At 39.0% G+C, this 20,558-nt stretch overlaps 1 protein-coding gene across 2 annotated transcripts; it reads left to right on the top strand.

Moving 5' to 3' along the window:
- Positions 1 to 3,672: 3,672 nt before the first annotated feature.
- On the top strand, positions 3,673 to 20,470 carry LOC133948847 (mucin-2-like). Of its 2 annotated transcripts, XM_062382880.1 has the most exons (45): positions 3,673 to 3,758; positions 4,161 to 4,220; positions 4,379 to 4,604; positions 5,026 to 5,155; positions 5,260 to 5,329; positions 5,585 to 5,667; positions 6,470 to 6,665; positions 6,758 to 6,883; positions 6,965 to 7,085; positions 7,183 to 7,318; positions 7,587 to 7,664; positions 7,761 to 7,830; positions 7,982 to 8,119; positions 8,292 to 8,441; positions 8,551 to 8,645; positions 8,733 to 8,865; positions 9,111 to 9,354; positions 9,466 to 9,506; positions 9,830 to 9,918; positions 10,140 to 10,294; positions 10,381 to 10,519; positions 10,841 to 10,945; positions 11,167 to 11,361; positions 11,503 to 11,575; positions 11,665 to 11,834; positions 12,094 to 12,250; positions 12,538 to 12,648; positions 12,793 to 12,934; positions 13,057 to 13,085; positions 13,232 to 15,313; positions 15,397 to 15,459; positions 15,559 to 15,783; positions 16,094 to 16,335; positions 16,455 to 16,641; positions 16,949 to 17,159; positions 17,382 to 17,554; positions 17,707 to 17,776; positions 18,147 to 18,256; positions 18,348 to 18,379; positions 18,483 to 18,594; positions 18,835 to 18,872; positions 18,987 to 19,094; positions 19,347 to 19,386; positions 19,916 to 20,024; positions 20,118 to 20,470. In XM_062382880.1, exons 1-45 carry the CDS (start codon positions 3,710 to 3,712, stop codon positions 20,284 to 20,286), a joined length of 7,482 nt encoding a protein of 2,493 aa, XP_062238864.1. In that variant the 5' UTR covers positions 3,673 to 3,709; the 3' UTR covers positions 20,287 to 20,470. The 2 variants fall into 2 exon arrangements, with proteins under 2 accessions (XP_062238864.1, XP_062238866.1); XM_062382882.1 differs by lacking the exon at positions 15,397 to 15,459.
- The last annotated feature ends 88 nt before the right edge of the window (positions 20,471 to 20,558 follow it).

Below are 20,558 nucleotides of genomic sequence, written 5' to 3'. Positions count from 1 at the left end.
GGCGAAGCAGACATATTCACACTGCTAATATTAGTTTTGGTTTGGGAACATAGAGGTAAAATGCACATTTGTTTTGCCTTGAAACTAAAAGAGAAGATGAAACAGTTTACTGTCATCTTTATTTGCACAGCAACTAATGATTATTTGTATTAAACTGCTATATATGTGTGTGTGTTTATTTTTGCAATTTTTGATATCCTATGTTGAAGAATCACAATTTCCCCAAACCCCCTGTTTTCAAATTGCATGTTTTGTCCAAGCAACACAACACAAGTCAAAATATTCCATTTACTATCACATGAGAACCTGGAACTAGGCAATATAGGGAATAACCTTGACAAATATTGTAAACAAGCCTCACTCTCCTTTCAAAGCTAAGGACTGTCAAAGCACAGAACCGATCAGTGACGCCATGACAACCTTCAACTCTTATCTCTCCAAAACTCTCTTCACACATTGAACCATTATCACTGTCTAGCTTCTCCATTATTGATCACACTTAAAGACTAAAAGTAATCTCTGTGAATGTTCTGTACGGTTGTAGCCCGGAGAAATGTCATGGTTGTAAATGCACTCATGTGCATTCATGTACAGAGTGGATCAATATGTGGACAGTGGTGTCACACAATGTGGACAATGAGGATTGGCCTCATAATGGCCCATTGTTTACGCCATTAGAGAAGGAGGGCAATAGTGGAGGAGGGTTTCTACACACACAGTGGTGCACAAGGTTTTATGGGGAAAACAGTTTTAGGAGCACTGATAGCAAGGACCAAGGGAATTGGTTTTGATCTACGTGGGCCTTTTACTCTACAGATGATCTAACATTTGGTAACAATGGATACAAATGGATAAAACACGATTAGTATAACTGATCCAACTAAATGTGTAGGGGAAGCACACACAGATGCTGCTCTCCTATACATCATACATCCACCCAGGAAACATCTGTTACTGATCATTGTTTGAAGACTAGAGAGCTCCCCCTACTGGTAGTCTCTGACAGTTTAAAAAGTTTGAACAAGTAAGGTCACCTCTGTCAATTTAAAAGTAGAGAAAGTGGAGACAGCTGAAAATGGAGACAGCTGATAATGAGCCTCATAGTAGTGTCTATCCAGGAAGGACAATGTTGTGAAGGAAAGCCGGATAATATGTCCTAGGTATGTTGAACATGCTTCGTACTAAAGGCCCCAAAAACACACAGCTGTGATATGATAAGATATTCAGATAATGCCGTATTATGTAACTCACAGAAGCACAGCTCCTGAGTTCTAAACTGTCTGACATTTTAATGTCAAGATAAGTTTAAAGCATATTGAGAATGACATCACGTGAATATGAGATGTCAAACTTCTTTTCATTCTTTCAAACTCAACTTTGAAACTCAAACAAGAAACAAACACAGTAAATGTCATTGAATTGTCGTCACAGATGTAGGTTCTGTCCACTCTCTAAACAAGTGTTCCCTCCCTTTCCATAAACTGAAGTGTTGTTTCGGCACAAGGGCTATTTTACACACTTTTTTTACTTGAGAGGTTTGCGACATTAGAACTTAATAATTTCCTCCATTAACCAAGACTTCATAATCGGGATTAACCTCAACCTTAATAAACCTTAATCAAACAAACCACCACCAGGAACATGTGCAGCGTCACAAGGAAATACTTTAATCAGTGTCAGGGAAGTTAAGCTTCAGTAAAAGATTATAAGGAGGCTAAGGAGGATAAAAAATCACCTTTGTAATAATTGTTGAAGCAGAATTGCATTTGTATATTGATTTCCAACCAGACGTGCAAAGGGGATTTTAGCTAATAAACCTTCTAGGCCTTTTCACAGCAGCTATTTTGATGGGGGCGTCACAAGTGCAAATATAATACCATTTAGCAGGGTCTTGTATACATGGAAAGGAGCCCTAATTATGCTATGCTATGTTATGCTAGGCTATTTTAGCCTTTTTCAGGTTACTATTTTTAATCGTGGAACACTTTTGGTACAATCGTAAAGTAGAGTAATCTTTAATGAGCCTTCCATATGCTAGCAAAACGCCAGCTAGCAATTTTAGAAAGTTGCAATGTTAGCAACACAGAAGCTGGTTGACAAACTTAAACAGCTATTTTATATTCTATATATCCAAATAAGTTTTTAAAAGTGATTTGCAGAGACCAAGTCAGAGCAAAAAGGAGAATACCTTACATTTGGCTGGAAACATGACTCCACATGAAAGCTAGCGTTGCTAAATGTCTGAAGAGAGTGTCATGAAGACAAACCTCTGAGAAAACAGGAGGCAGTTAGCAACAAGGAGAGCTAGCAAGTTAGCCGTGTTTCTCAAGTGCTGGTGGAAACCAAAGCAGCATCTGAAAGGTGAGTGAAAGTCCTAAATCACTTTGTTTTTTTCTGAATCACATAATTGTGAGAAAAAGAAATCAAATTGTTTTGACATTGAGATTTTCATAGCTCTGATTCTTAACCTGGGTCCTAGTATACTTTTTGGCTGTCACCAGATAGTTGTGGTGAATTTTTTTTGTATAAATTCAATAGAGTAATGTTGATTTCATTGTTCTAAATTGTGAGTTTTTGAGCCGGTACAAGGATGGGAAGTACTGAACAATGTGTAAGTTTCTAAGTCATAGGTTAATATTATTTGCTTTTACTGTTATGTATATGCAGTGAATTTAACTCTTTTGTACAATAAACACACACTGAGAATGAATTCTTGTCTTGAGTGACAGGTGGGGAGTTCGGTTAAAATATATCTGGTTTAATGTAGACCCCTCTACAACCTCTGTGATTTTTAGCTAATAACCATTTGACCCAGTTTCCTGCTCTAAATATATTTGCCTGAAAAGAAATCGGAATAGCTGCAGAATCCATCCATAGATATCGTTTGGCTTTTTCTTTCAGGTCCTCAGAAATAACTAACTTATATCCTGGTTCATGCACCCTGATCATTTACCGAGCCTCAATTTGTCATTTGTCCTTTGTCCTTTCCCAACCTGCAAGGCATTGTCTGGGTCACAGTGTGTTTACCAAAAGTCAGCATCCCTCTCACTTCATAATACAATACTTAATATTTTACCCATTAAGGGCGAGGTTGATGACTTTGAAATATTGACTTTCTTTTAGTTGATTATCTTACTTTTACTTAGTATTTTTTGGTAAAAAATGTATATGAGCAAAATACTTCACAAACCAACAGTTTTTACAAGATGTTATAACTTCTGATGATGTTTGTGCAAGTAAACATGATGTTTCAAACTCTCAAACAGCAGTTGTTTTGTCTTTCAGAGGGATTTTTTTTTTGCATCCATTTGTGTGTGGGTTTCTTGCTTATACATGAACACACTCACATTCCCACTAGAATATATATCACAGGAACTGTCGGTACCATAAAATAGTTTAACTGTAAATACAACATTAAAGCAGGAAAAAAGTAGGTTTGTTTTTCAAACAATGTAGGACAATGTAGGTCTCTGCCTAATTAACGTCTAGATTAATGTTTAATGCAACCCGCCCCCCCTGATTTTTGTTTCCTGGTCTTTTCACGGAATGATGTTCAGTTTGTGTGTGTGTGTGTGCATGTGAGTGCATGAGGTGATGATTTAGGCATTGTGTGTGTATGGACACTGCATATATAAGCCCTGTGGTGGTCTGTTTGTGCAGTTCCTCCTGGTTTAACCTGCTTTCCTGCAGCAAGGGAACATCAGGCAAAATGACCCTACACAGATGGACGCTGGCTTTCTGCTTCTCACTGGTCTCAGGTACCAAACAATCTTGAATTGAATTATCTGACTATGTATTATATGTTCTGGATTTATTAAAATATTATATGACAAGAAAGGTCAAGATACAAGATATAAGTTCAAATTTTTCATATTCTATAAAAAATATTTGGGCCATTTTACTGTTGTTTCCATTGTTCTTCTCTCAACGTCTTCATTTCAGAGTTTTAACCAAAATTTGATCAAATACTGTGCGTCTATGTGACAATAGGCGTCTTGATATTCCTGAAGTATTTGTGATTATTAATACTTTTTAAATGATGAAGTTGAATGTGTTAAAATAGTTGTATCTGGATTATTAATGACTTTTAATCCATTTGAATGAAGCAAATAAAAATGAATGTATAATTTATGAAAATGTATGTTATATTTCTTTTGTAGTTTTAAGGACAGGTGAATCTCAGTCAGTCTCAACACTATCAACAGCAGAAACTCTGAGATGTGAGTATAAGTCAATCAGTGATGGATTATGACTGGATTATTTAAATGAATATGTTGAAATAATAATTTGCTTTTTATGTTTATTGATTTTAAATGCTAACAACAAAACATTTTATTGAATAAAGTATTTCTAATTGTATTTTTTTTTCTCTGGTCAGACGTTTGCAAGACTTTTGGCAGCGGGGTTATGCAGCCTTTCAACGGTTCAGGTTTCCATGTGCGATCAAACTGCCCGTTCACCCTCACCCGCTTCACTCACAACCGGGTTGAATATGACATCACCACACGGCGAGGCAACAGCGGGCTGCTGACCCAACTCGAGATCACCGTCAACAAAATCAGGACGATAGTGCAGGGTGGAAGCATCGAGGTGGAGAAGAAAAGGTTTGGACTCAAAACCTAACTCAACCTGAGAACCTAAATTACTGTAAATGTTATCAATTTGCTTCTGATCAAAAACTATAACCTCGCTAGATCATGTTATTCTGCCACAGCAACCACAGTTAGAGGGTGAGACAGCAGAAATTAATTGTTGCATTTTAGATCATTCACTCTAATGGCTGTCATATTCAGTGACACAAGTTAGGTTTGGCAGATTTATACTTCCTTAATGGCATCATTATTAGTTCATTATTAGCTTTAACAATGTGCATGATTCATTTACAACATAATATGGGGGTTGTACTGGAGGTCATCAATGTTTGGAAAGTGAGTTACGGGTGTAATCATTTATTATTTTTTAATTAATCTTTTGTGAATTACACAGTTTCTGCACCGACACCTCTTTATGTTTATTTGTCGACAGTATTTCCCTTCCATACGACCACACCTACCAGCATATTTTTCAGTATGGTACCTACATTAAACTAAGGAGCTCACTGGTGCCTTTGTCTGTCACCTGGCACAATGTATCTGGAGGAATAGACTTTGTGAGGGTAAGAGCTCTCTCGGTATTGTATATATCTGGGTTTATCATCCAATTTATAACCGCAGAGCATCAACCTTACCCCTTGTGCTTTTCTGTTGACTTGCTGTCAAGGTGGAGCTGGAGCTGGAGAAGGAGCTGAACATTGACATGACTGGACTGTGTGGTAAACTGAATGTTCCAGGTATGGCCGCTAAAGTAGTAGTAGATATACTATTAGAATTAGTACATCTACTAGAATTACATACACAATTAAATCAGAGTAAAGACTCAACTGTAAAATGTAATGCAAACTTGGGGCCTAGATGTTAATAAGAAGTGCAGCTAAAAGGTTCTTACAATTTCCCTTTCAGCAATTTGCTAAATTTGGATGATAACAAATTTAAATGTTCGGCTTTTGTTTGGTCTTGCCTTATAAATGCACTGTTCATGAAATTAGGCAACAAGCAGCAGTTGATTGCGGAGAGCGTGCTCACTGAGGACACATGTCAAACCCGAGATCCTGTCTCTGCTGTGAATCCAGTAAGTTATCTTTTTAGGGAAGTGTATCACTTTAACAACACATTTATCAACAGGACGTGGTGATGAGGTGAACACTGAACACTGAAAAAATCACTGACACTGATAGAGATACAGCACCACATGAGAGGAGACAGACAGACAGACTCACAGTAAGAAAGACAGACAGTTACTGATGCTAAAAAAACACCATGTAACTTTTACTAAGCAACAGCTCCCTCTGCAGCCGCAGATGGAGATTCATTATGTGGGGCTCTGTGTTCAAGCAATTAAGTGAGTTTCATGAAGAGACAAAAGCAAAGCCAAGCCTATCAATCTTTTGCACTGAATATGTAATCCTACTCACTGAACCGAAACACAACCGAGTGGGGGATATTTCCCATGATCCCCGGCTTCCTGGGGCTATAACAAATACACCAAACTCAGTTTACAATTATTTATATTACAGGCTTGTTTTTAATGAATTCAAAGTCTCTGCAACTGATGTGCAGTTCAGCATGACTTACACACTTCTCACAGGAGATCATGCCCTCTCACCAACGTTACATAGAGAAAGTGGCACCATTCCCTCTATTCCAAGTCAATATCAAACTAAGTGCAAAGCTGTAAAATTAATCAAAAAAGTTGCATAGTCTTGCATGACCTTGAGAGGATACCATATGGTTTTAAAGTACTAATACACAGAGGTCACTTTTTTTTTACATATTATTGAAGAAAACACAGCTCAGATTGAACAGTCATGCTCACACTTTGCAGTACGCTTCTGGCCCAGATGTTCAGATTGTCTCTCTCATGATTTTTGCAGCCGTGCAGACAGTTCTTTTCCTACACCTTGGATTGTCTGCAAGTCAGGATTCCTCATTATATCGAACTCTGTGAAGAGAACATTCACAGTTTTGAAAGCAGCAAAGACATCAGCTGTGCTTTCTTCAAAGAAGTTGTCCAGGAGTGTGGAAATAACAGCTACATCTGGAACGTATGGAGAATTGTAACCAGATGTGGTAGGTGATCTTTGACTAGCACTTAATATTGTTAATCAACAATTTAATACATTTGAACCGACATTTTCTTGTGTTTCTTTGTGTGACTGCAGCTCCACCGAGTTGTCCAGGAGACCTGGTTTTTGTGGAACAGGGCCCTGCCTTTGTCCCCAGCTGCTCTAACCCCAACCCCAGATTCTCCAACCAGGACCTCACAAGCTCCTGTGTCTGCCCAGAGGGTGAGCAACATTTGACTGTGTGATTTAGAAGACAGTTTTTTATTAGCTGCATTTTGAGTTTATACTGTACATTGTGTGTAGGCATGGTGGTTAATGACCAAGCAGAGGGCATCCACTGTGTGAAAGAGTCCAACTGCCCCTGTGTGTTCGCTGGGAGAAGCTACAGCACCGGAAACATACGTAGCACCAAGTGTCAGTCGTGGTGAGGAGCCGGAAAAAAACTTTCTTCATACTAATTACCTGCAAATTTTTCTCTTTGAAGTGTTTCATTAAATTTGAATCGTCGTATCTTTTCTAAGTGTGTGTGAGGGTGGGAAGTGGCATTGCTCTGAAAACTCCTGCCCAGCCAGATGTCTCATGGAAGGACAGTTTGTGACAACATTCGATGGCAAACAATATGTCGTCCCTGGTAAATGCACATATGTGGTATCACAGGTAAATGTTCACTCCTACACCAACAATTGGAAATTAAGGAAAGTGATATGATATGAAGAAGTCAATATCAGCCAAAGGTGTTGAGGCTGTGCATAGTATAAGAACTTTGCCAAAAACTGCTGCAGTCAGCTGATTATTAAAAACCGGAGAGAGTGAACGAATGGATCAAAGAAAATCTTCCTGATTGAACTTGTGTTAAGCTTAATTTAAAATGAATCATGTTATCTTTCTCTGATACTGACTATTCTATCTGACTTCTTTTTTTCAGGGTTACAACTGGACAATAATTGTTCAGTTTTCGGAACAAAGGGTATCCCTGCAAACAGCTGTCCTGCAGCTTTTTCAGGTACAGAGAAGTGACTTCAAAACCAGCTGATCTATACAATCAAATGTCAAGAAAGAGTTTCATGATTGAAAGAAAATATTATATGGATGTTTTTAGGACACGTATACATTCTCATACAACCGTGTTAAAGTGGGAGAGAAGGAGATAACTGAACTTCATCAGTCTGGTAAGAAGCAAAATAGAACAACTAAATAACTGCATTAAGCATAACCCAACTCATATACTGTATTAATTTGTGTTCTTAGCCTTGTAAAGAATTTGTAATTTTGTATTTACCCCTGTACCTCTGTCACTTACTGATTTATGTCACATGTCAGATCATGCCCTGGTTTTCTGGCAGTCCTCCATGTACATCCAAGTCCAGACATCCTTTGGTATGAACATCCAAGTCCAGATGTCTCCTGAAATTCAGCTCTACATCACCCTACCCAAAAACCACACTGGTGTTATATCAGGTCAGCACATCAACTTCTCTAATGCACAAGGTCAAACAATCAGCCTGGGATTATTTTTCACGTTCAGTTTTCCTTCAGCAGTCAATACTAAAACATTAAAAAAAATATTTCTGTATGCTCTGATATATGATGAAGTTGGATTTTTTTTTATTAGAGTCAATCATTCTTTCAGGTCTTTGTGGCAACAGCAACAATGACACCACCGATGACTTCACCACCAGCAGCGGCATCATCGAAAACTCACCTCAAGCTTTCGCTCTGTCCTGGAGTGCTGGCACTTGTGTAGTGAACATACCCTCCATCTGCAGCAGCACAGACAGTGGTACCAGTCTTTGATACAGTACAAATGAAACATCAATTCTGGACAAATGAATGACAAAATGTTATTAAAAAAAGTATATATTCCAATTTTATTTATATGTGTTTTACAGAAATATTTGCAGATGAAGGGTGTTCTGTTTTGAATGAAGCAACTGGGATATTTGCTACGTGCCACAGTCATATCCCCACTGATCAATTCCACACCGTAAGACTTTTACATATCAACTAAATCCATAAGTTCTCGATTAAATCTCAGCACTGGTTGATTCATGAATTTGATTATTACTTTCAGGCTTGCATCCAAAGAATCTGTAACTGTGGCAACAATCTGCAGCAGTGCTTATGTGTTGCTCTGGGAAGCTACGCCAAAGCCTGCGGCAGTCTGGGTGTTGCAGTTGGCGACTGGAGGAAAGCGACCAACTGCAGTGGGTTCAGCATTAATGAATATACAATCTGTTATCTGCCCCCTGTGACTTATGATCAAGCTATCCAAGTCATAATTATCTAAAGCTGAAATTAGATCATCGCTGCTTCCAACTATTTATCATTGTTTTTATTTTGGCAGCAGAGACACCACCCAGCAAATATGAAGTAGCAAATCACTTTAATCACTTAAATAATAACAAAGTGTAATTGTATGTTTAATATTGATCAAAGTGTTATGTCCCAGCTCTGAATTGTCAAAAGAACCAAGAGTTCTCCTACGACGTGCGGGCCTGCAACCACACATGCCGTTTACTGTCTGGCCCTGACCCTCGTTGTTGGTTGGATGATGCTCCTCTGGAGGGCTGTGGTTGTCCTGAAGGAACTCACCTGAACCAAGGACACGTATGCACCCCGAAGGCAGAGTGTGTCTGTCACCACTATGGCGGTACAACGCCACCGGGGCCGGTTGTTATTGACGGAAGACAGTGGTAAGTTGAAAGTCGTTTTGTAGCTAATAGCCCGACTTAATCCAAAGTGTAGATATAAGTCAGCTAAAGCTATTGCTTTACATCTCAAATTCCATATCCTGTCTTCCTAAGCCTCTGTGAGAATGGAGAACTGCACTGTTCCAAGGATTGTGGTAAATAAACTATTTTATATATTTTAAAACCATATTTTCTGAACATGAATATGCAACTAAATGAAATGTAATGTAATGTAATGTAATGTAACTAACTTTCCTTTGGACCTGAGAATTAACAAACGTTCCTATATTGTATCAACTACATTAATTCAGCTATAAATGAAAATCTAAGTTAGGTTATTGGCATCACATGTCCACCTCTACCAACTTTTGTTTAAAAATAATCTGCGTTGATTTGTGTTATTTATACAATTTGGTCACGTAGCAAAATATCTGAATAAGACGAAGGACACTAAAATGTTTTTATGTTTTTATGTCAGGTTGCAGAAATGGTAAGGTTTGTGTTCACTGCTCAGAGTACCCGGTGAACACAGCTCAGAAAACCTGTGACAGTCTCAGCAAACCACTGGTGAGTCAATAGAGTATCTATACATGTGTTTGTATTATTCATTCTTCATTTGGAAGCAGTATTTACCTAACTAGCTACATAATGCACCCCATTCATTATTGTGTTTTGGAGCATATTTATTTAACAAAACTTTTTTGTCTTTGAAGCTTTACAGGTATATTTATGTATTTAATTGTGAAATCTAAAGTTGAGCTCTAACGTTTTCTCTCTGTGATTTCCAGGGTTCCAGTTTGACCTGTGAGAGTGGCTGTCATTGTCCACATGACCAGTATGAGGATCATCATGGCAACTGTGTTTCTCTGGACAACTGCACCTGTGTGTACAGTGGCAAAATGTTCAGTTCAGGACAGCATGTCAAAACCAACTGTAAAACATGGTAACATGTGCATGCCTGCTGCTTAACTACTATATCCTTCTACTATCCTACTGTTTATACTATTAAAAATTACCTCTGTCTCACAGTGTTTGTGGTCAAGGTCAGTGGCACTGCAAAGACGAGCCATGTACTGGGAAGTGCCAAGTGTACGGAAATGGGCATTACCAGACATTTGACTCTAAATGGTACCGCTTTAATGGACACTGCCAGTACACACTGGTAGAGGTGAGCCCAAACTTGTGTTGATATGACATGTGTGTTACATAAGTTTACATAATTCACTAAAGATTTGTAATTCACAAATATGTATTATTTGTTGATATATATTTTATACTTACATCTACTTTGTTTTCACAAGTAAACATTTAAAGAAATCTTAAATCAATATAACAATCAATATACCTCTTGTAAATTGCCCTAATTGTGCATGGTACTGTACACAAGCGCCTGATTTAGTGTTTAAAACATGACAATTTTTACATACAGCCAATAGTTTGTCATATTTATTTCAGAACTATTTTTCACAATCTGCTCTTTTTATTTCAGGATTACTGCGGAAACGAAAATGGCTCCTTCTCTGTCAGAGTGGAAAGTGTACCCTGCTGTGATGAAGCACTGACCTGCTCTCGCTCCATCGTCCTGGATCTCCAGGTTGATGATTTGTTCTATGATTCCAATTTCTCTTCACTCAATCTGCTGACTGTACTTTCTATTCATTTATCATCTACTTATTCTATTGTTTCGTCCTTTTCAACAACTCATCTTTCAGAAAATAAATTGGTTGTTGGTTAAGTCAGTGCTACAATAACTTCTTTATCACAATGTTTGAATGATCTTGTGCCATGACTTCTTTCATTTCTTATCCCATTCAGGGCACAGTCACCCTGACACTGAGCGATATGAGGGTGACCAGACGTCTCCAAAAAGGCTGGACTCTGCAAGAGGAATCATTTTACACCACTCACACTGTGGGACTCTACATCGTAATATCTGTGCCGAGCAGAGGAATAACGCTTATCTGGGACAAACACACCAGGATCACCGTAGAGCTGCATCCAAACTGGAGAGTGAGTGATTAGGATATCAAGATGGATTTTGAACATAGTTTTTCTCGTGTCTCACACACCTCCTCACTGCACATTTACTATAATTATGCACTGTCCATTTTTAAAGTTTTTAAATTGAAATTTCCCTTATCTCTCATATAGAACCGAGTGTGTGGCCTCTGTGGGAATTTTGACTCCAGTGAGATGAATGACCTACAGATAAGTGGCTCAGCAGGTAAATTCATTTTCTCTGTCTTTCATGGTGCAGAAATACTTTGTTATCATAATTAAAATAACATCATAAAAATAAAAAACTCTTTTTAGTGGTGTCTAGTCCGATGGCCTTCGGCAACAACTGGAAGGCCACCTCACCTCCTTGTTCTGATGTTACCACTGAGATATTCCCATGTGAACGCAACTCCTACTGCTCAGCTTGGGCACAGCGGCGCTGTATGATCATTACAGCAGACACCTTCAAAGACTGCCATCTAAAAGTATGTATATTTATATATTTAGCATGGCACTAACATTCATGTTGATCGCACATCCAAGATCCAAGTCTGTGCAGTAGTGACATGGGAATGAGGGTATAGTCAGACTGTTAATTAGCCAATAACAGATAAGAGTCAACAGTCTATACTATAATATTGCAATAATTGTCCCCTGTAGCTATTTGATGGACATAGACAGATTTCTGAGCACCTAAACATTTTACCTAAAGCCCAATTCTGCTGGATAATCTACCCTCCCAAGGTGGACCCAGAGCCCTACTACCACGCCTGTGTGCAGGAGTCGTGCTCCTGTGAGTTTGAGGGGAAGTTTCTGGGCTTCTGCACAGCTGTGGCAGCATACGCAGAGGCCTGCAGTGAGCAGGATGTGTGTGTCAAATGGAGGACACCTGATTTGTGCCGTATGTTAAGACAATTTTTCCTCTACAAAACACAAGTTTTACTTACCAGGATACCATTTTAACAAAGATTGCTTTTTTAGTGTGGTATGTAATGAGAACCAAAGACAGATGATGTTTTGTTAAGGGTACTTTTTAAAATGTTACTTCACACACAAAGAACTGCGAGGAAAAATAGTGTCAACCTTTGCAGCCAGAAATCTATATGACGAAAAATGTCATCTGTTCTTCTTTTCATTATACTATAAGTCAGTCTTTAATAATCTAACTTGTAATGCTTTCACTCTTAGCGGTCTACTGTGACTACTACAATGAGCAGGGCCAGTGTAGCTGGCACTATGAAGCCTGTGGTGAGGTGCTCACCTGTGGCAAAGGCCACTATTTCATCGACAAACTGGAAGGTAACCAGGCTTTCTGGGTTATATTCAAATATAACTGCTAAACTTGATTTGTGCTCTGCAGAATCTGTAAATTGAAATACGGTTTAATGTTAATTAACACGAACATTAATATAAAGATAAATGTTGGGTTTGTCTTTGTGAAAGGCTGCTACCCCAGATGTCCAAAAGATGCACAGTTCTATGATGAAAATACCGGTGAATGCACCAAATTGAGGAACTGCACATGTTTTTTCAACGACACTATCATTCAGCCTGGGGCAGTGGTGATGCTAGATTCTATTAAGTGGTATGATTAGTAATATTTCTATATAATAACACTGTAATTAAGTGTAAAATATTAAATTTACTCTTAACATTAGTTTTGATGTGAAATTAACATATTCCTTACTTCTTTATTCTTCTTTCCAGCCCTTGTGAAAATGGAACAATTTCCTGTCGTAAGTGTAAATCATATTTACTTCTCAATGTGTCAATTAACAAATGTGTAAATCATTTGGAAAAGATGTTCTGCGGTTTTAGATTACAGATTTAACTGAACCTGCTTTAAAAACATCAAACCTTACTACCACCTCTGCCCCAACAGCTACTTTACCAACAACAATATCACCCACCACCTCTACCTCAAGCATTCCAACTACAACTGCTTCAACCACAAGGGAAACAACTGTGCCCTCCACAACACCAACAACTACAACTGCCTCAACTACCAAGAAAACAAGGACACCAACGTCATCAACCACCCCTTCACCAACTACAACCTCCTCAACTACCACTGAAACATTGACAACAACGTCATCAACCACCCCTAGAAAAACTACAACGGCCTCAACTACCACTGAACCATTGACAACAACATCATCAGCAACCCCGTCACCAACTACAACCTCCTCGACTACCACTGAAACATTGACAACAATGCCCACAACAACACCTACACCAACTACAACTTCCTTAACTACCACTGAACCATTGACAACAACGTCATCAACCACCCCTTCACCAACTACAACAGCCTCAACTACCACTGAACCATTGACACCAACATCATTAGCAACCCCTACACCAACTACAACCTCCTCAACTACCACTGAAACATTGACAACAATGCCTATAACAACACCTACACCAACTACACCAGCATCAACTACCACTGAACCATTGACAACAATGCCCACAACAACACCTACATCAACTATAACTGCCTCAAATACCACTGAAACATTGACAACAACGTCATCAACCACCCCTACACCAACTACATATTCCTCAACTACCACTGAAACATTGACAAAAATGCCTATAACAACACCTACACCAACTACCACTTACTTAACTACCACTGAAACATTGACAACAATGCCTATAACAACACCTACACCAACTACACCAGCCTCAAATACCACTGAACCATTGACAACAACGTCATCAACCACCCCTTCACCAACTACAACAGCCTCAACTACCACTGAACCATTGACAACAACATCATTAGCAACCCCTACACCAACTACAACCTCCTCAACTACCACTGAAACATTGACAACAATGCCTATAACAACACCTACACCAACTACACCAGCCTCAACTACCACTGAACCATTGACAACAACGTCATCAACCACCCCTTCACCAACTACAACAGCTTCAACTACCACTGAACCATTGACAACAACATCATCAGCAACCCCTACACCAACTACAACATCCTCAACTACCACTGAAACATTGACAACAATGCCTATAACAACACCTACACCAACTACAACTTCCTTAACTACCACTGAACCATTGACAACAACGTCATCAACCACCCGTTCACCAACTACAACAGCCTCAACTACCACTGAACCATTGACACCAACATCATTAGCAACCCCTACACCAACTACAACCTCCTCAACTACCACTGAAACATTGACAACAATGCCCACAACAACACCTACACCAACTATAACTGCCTTAAATACCACTGAAACATTGACAACAATGCCCACAACAATATCTACACCAAATATAACTGCCTCAAATACCACTGAAACATTGACAACGACGTCAACAACCACCCCTACACCAACTACAACTTCCTCATCTACCACTGAAACATTGACAACAATGCCTTCAACAACACCTACACCAACTACACCAGCCTCAACTACCACTGAACCATTGACAACAACGTCATCAACCACCCCTTCACCAACTACAACAGCCTCAACTACCACTGAACCATTGACAACAACATCATCAGCAACCCCTACACCAACTACAACATCCTCAACTACCACTGAAACATCGACAACAATGCCTAGAACAACACCTACACCAACTACAACTTCCTTAACTACCACTGAAACATTGACAACAATGCCTTCAACAACACCTACACCAACTATAACTGCCTCAACTACCTCTGAAACATTGACAACAACGCCTTCAACCACCCCTGCACCAACCATAACCTCTTCAATTACCACTGAAACATTGACAACAACGTCATCAACCACCCCAGTAACCTCTTCAGAAGTTGTTAACACAACAGCAGTCACTACAGCAGGTACAACAACATATACTTTATCAACTCAAACAACAACAAAACATGCTGAGCCACATCCATCTACAACCATCATCATCATTGCAACAAATGCTACATCTACTTCAACCTCAGGTAAGAATCAAATTACCATCAGATAAACTTCCACTGAAACCTTGTTTACAAGCACTCAACCTTCTCCCACTTCCTCGGTACAGAGTTGACAACTGATGTAATTGAGACAGGTCCACCATTAACAGCATATCACAGCACAGCACAAGGTGCATACCATGTAATTTTTCTGAATATTATTCTTTTTTCGCAATTATCCTGGATGTAATAAATGTTTCTGTCATGTCTATGTCCACTGTCCTCTGCAGTTGTTGTTCCCACATCATCAGCCTGCATTGACTGTACCGACCTCAAAAGGAACAAAACTTGGGCTTGCGGTGAGACGTGGAAAGAGGACTGTTTCCACAGGATCTGTAATAATGGCAAGATAGAGTTGACCCCGGTGGTTTGTCCAGAGCCTACATCTCCTATCTGCCCCAGAGATCAAGTCACAAAAGTCTCAGACGGCTGCTGCGAAACATGGAAATGTGACTGTAAGTGTATCTCAACCACTTTCCTTGTCTTTTGCTTTCATTTGTGTTTACAGAAACATGTCTTATACATATGTATTGTTCATTTTCAGTTCCCTTGAAACAATCCAAAATAAGCCATTATGCCTTTTAAATAGGCTGTCTATGCTAAGTTTGTGCCCCTGTAAGGCTGCTTTAACCCAAATGCTCACATGCTCATAACAACGAGAGTATTTGATGGAGGGATGATCTCAATCTCTCGGGTTCAGCCTCTGTGTCTTGTTTTCTACCACTATTTACTAAAATCATATTTGATCATTTCCCATATCCCCAGGTCGCTGTGAGCTATATGGGGACCCCCACTACATCTCCTTTGCAGGTGTACCCTTTGATTTCCTTGACGAATGCAGCTACATCCTGGTGGAGGAGCAGTCACCACAACATCGTCTGTCCATTGCTGTGGACAACATCTACTGTGTTCCAGGCCTCCATGGGTCCTGTGCAAAAGGCATCATCCTCAAATATCAGGACAATGTGGCTACACTAAGTAAAGTCCCAGATTTGAATGCAGTAAAGGTAGATACAATATAAAGGATGCATGTAAGGTTTTTCTGTGATATAAGACATTTTTGTTTCAAATATTAAAGTCTACCATGACTTGGACAGTGGTTTGATACCAATCTAATCTTCCTTAGGCCACTCTGAACAATGTGACCATACAGCCACCATACGAGGAGCAGGGGTTGAGGTTTGAAACCACAGGGTACGCTGTGTCAATCTATCTCCCTAAGGTTCGTTCGTATGTCTCCCTCAGTCCGTCTTATACCTTGGTGGTCAATCTGGCCATGGAACATTTCCTCAACAATACCCAGGGACAATGTGGTAGGTACCATATTGAAAATGAAAATGGAAAAGGGTAATACAACAACTCTAAGTAGGAGCCAGGGAGTCCTTTGATCCAATGTTATGAACTAATTAATACATTTTTTATTTGAATTGTCTCCTCTCAGACATCAGACTACTAAAAAACTAACAGCGTGATGTAATTCTAAATAAAAAAAGCATTATACAGTTATTTTTGTCATCTAAGATAGTTGAGATGTAAATGGAAACCTGCGTTTTTAAAATGTGTATTAGTTAGCAGATCAAGGATCTTCTTTGTCGACTCTACTCTCCATCTTCTCTCTAGGTGTATGTGGTGGTGGATCATGTATCCGCAGAGGAGGGCAGATCGAGGACAACAATTGCTGTGATAAGACGGCCTATGACTGGGTGTTTGCAGACCCTCTGAACTCAGCATGTGTTTCTCGGCCGAGGGACGTACCCTGTCATCCCGGGCCACCTACGGTAGCCCCCCCCTGCTTCCCTCCAGGCTCACAATGTGAGCTGCTAGACCACCCGTAAGTTCTACACACTACTACACACTTCTTATCAGGGATTTGGTGTTAGAATTGCGAATAAGAGCATATGAGTCACCATAGCTTCTAATCTTGTGCAAAAATACTGGATTAAGCATGTTTGGCAATTTTTGTGGGTCATTTATTTGGGGGTGGGTAGCTTTTGACCAAGATGCTTGTGTAGCAGTTCTACATTTCTACATCTGGTCTAATCTGTTTCCTCAGAGTCTTTCAGAACTGCAGGACATATGTCAATCTGCAACTTAAAAAGAAGAACTGTGAGTTTGATTCATGCGGGAACACAAGCAGTCCTTGCTCTTCACTCGAGCAAGCTGCTGAGGAATGCAAGAAAGCCGGTATCTGCATTGACTGGAGAAAACTGACTAATGGAACCTGTGGTATTTATCTTTTTTTTTAATTAATCATCCTCTTTAAAGCAAAGCCAGTCAAAGCAGGAGATGAATTGTTGTCTTGATGTACTTTCACACTTTTCTGATTTATGGACCTGATTGCTCTGACAGATGCTGACGTTTCATTGTTCTTGTTTCAGATGTGCCATGTCCAAAAGGATTGGTTCACAGAGAATGTCATGACAAGCTGGATGACTTCTGCTATGGAGGGTGTGGAGACTTTACTCTTACACACAGGAATGATACTCAGTAATGTGAATACCTCTGCCAAGGCCCAACAAGCCACTTAAATTGAATCAGGCTGCAAAAAAAGATTGTGCAGTCATAGATATCAGTTTCCTAAATATGGCAGATTGTTTCAACATCTATGAATTATTCCCTGGGAGATTGGTAAAAATGTCAGATAAAAACGCTCTCTTTTGCAATGATAAAGAAAGAGAAAAAAGATGAAAACATAACCTCCTTGGCAGAGGTAATAATGTCCTTTCACATTTATTTCACATAACCAGAATATTTTAGATTGTCAGGATGTTAATTATTTCCATCCTCAAATCTCCTCTTCTCTGCTTTGACTGCAAAGAGTACGATATCCAGGAGCCTCCCTCGAAAAAAATACCGTCGGTTGTTTCTGTCCCAGTGGCTACTTCAGGGCAGGAAATCACTCAATCAACTGTGTGTCTGACTGTCAATGTGAGTAACATGGTCTATAAGAGACCTCTAAAATATTTCCATATTCAACTCTTACACAGGTAAATTATATGTTTTATAATCTCTTCCACAGATTGTAAAGGACCTCTCGGAGAGCCCAGACTGGTAAGAATGATTGTCTCATCAATTGAAAAAAATAAACAGTCATATCGGTAACTTTATATTTAATTTGATTCATATAAATGTATTTCTTTTACCTGTTGTCCAGCCTGGTGAGGTGTGGCAGTCCAACTGTCACCAGTGTTCATGTAACAACCAGACTCGGACAGAGGAGTGTTTTCTAAAATCACCCAAGTTGGCACTCTGTGAGGATTGTGGTCGTGAGTACTGGCCTTTCATCAAGTTTCAAAATAGAGGTTGTAGAAAGATGCTTTATGTATAGTATTTGCTATTAAAACATACTTGCTGAGTAAACTTCTTTAACCCACGAAGAGGATCTTTGAAACATTAAGTTGATAATCTGAGTCAGTTTTAAAGGTTTTTTAAAGATGTAATGCTTAAGTCAGACTTTCCTTGAATACTTGTATATATTTAACGCTCTGTGTCTTTTTTTTTTTCAGCTGAGAAGAATTGCAGTTACAAGGAAAAGACATACAAGGTATGATGAGTGGATGTCATTTCATATTATACTGTAGGACCTATATAAGTGTCTCTGACATCGATCAATTCTTTGGTTTGTCACTTGTCATGATATCTGTCTTTGTGTGTGTAGGTGGGAGTCACATGGAAAGACGCTGCCCATCCCTGCATGTCATTCAGCTGTAGCATAGAGGGCATTCAGACTGAGAGAAGAATCTGTCCCAAAGAAAACTGTCCTGAGGTACTTATGAGATTTAGTTGAGGGTAATAACTTCTGCATAAGTGTATTTTCACTCAGCTTAGGAGTTATGTATTATGAACAGTTTTTAATAGTACAACTGAAAAAATTTATAGGGAGGAAGGCTTCCCCTGTAAATAGACAACTGTTTATTATAAATGTTCCAATGTTACACTTAGAAAGCTGATGCAATGAATTGCTAATAACAATACTGAATTACTTCTTTACCCATGAACTCCATGTGTTGTTCTACAGAGTGACAGAGTTTGGGACAACCAGAACTGCGGCTTTACGTGTGAGTTGAAAATAAATATATTTATGTTGGTTTGTTTATTTTAGGGACAATGCAGATTAGTACTCAGGTCCAACATGTAAATGGGACAGATTTTGCCATGAAGGCCGGTTTCATCTGTAGTCCCTGGCAGGTTGATGGTAACCAAACATTCATTGACATATAGAAGCATGTATGAAAAAGATAGAAAGACATACCATAAATCATTATAAATCAATGACACATATACACTAAAACAATAAGTTAAATTATGAATAATAATCGCGTAACCATACTCCTGATGAATAAAATCTGTCAGTTATAGATGCTGTAAGTATAAAAAAAATACTGTCAATTGCAGAACAATTATTTTGCTATAAATTTAAATTTTTACTGTTTATTAATGTGAAAATACTTCTGAATTAAACAGCCATATAATGGGACAAACATTGAGGAATCAGCCTATAAATCAAAGTTTGCTTTAAATTTTAGATTCATATATTTTGAATTGCACACATTAACTGACTTGCAAATGTATCTCCTTCAACTCCAGGTAACCAGAGTTGTGCTCCTAAGATGTCCAGCTTCAACATCACCATCGAAAACTGTACCACGGTCATAGAGATGCCTGTGTGCCAGGGCCTGTGTGTGTCTCAGCCCAGGTGAGAATAATTTCATTGTATCTATTACTGGTCGATAGAAATGATTATGACACTGCTGGACTCATGTGTTTATTTGTTCTTTGCCTCGCTCAGGGTGGTGCTTCACGGTGACCTTCAGGTGGAGCATAATAGCCGATGCTGTCTGGAGCAGCGCACAGAAAGGAGATCATTAACCCTGCAGTGCCTCGGCCTCACCACCAGACGCTTCCGCTACAAGCATATCACCAGCTGTGAGTGTAGAGCCTGTAGTATACTGTACTGAAGAGGACAGGCAGCACACACCAAAACCAGGAGTAAATCATTATGGAAAATATCCATTAGATTTCCAGATCCAATTTTTCTATTCTTTAATTCAATAGATAATTAAAAAAAACGATGTTTTGGGATTTTAAAGAATTACTGAATTGGTTTTCTATTAAATAAAATGAATCATCATAAACACCTAAGTTTGCTTGATGTTTGTATAATTGTTCAAGTTCACTGTTATAAAACGACCAACTTTTTCACCTTAAGTACCTGTTGGCAGCAAGTCAG

The sequence above is a fragment of the Platichthys flesus genome, chromosome 23 (assembly GCF_949316205.1).
Source record: "Platichthys flesus chromosome 23, fPlaFle2.1, whole genome shotgun sequence".
In the NCBI taxonomy this organism is placed as follows: Eukaryota; Metazoa; Chordata; class Actinopteri; order Pleuronectiformes; family Pleuronectidae; genus Platichthys; species Platichthys flesus.
This window is presented reverse-complemented; position numbering and strand designations above follow the sequence as displayed.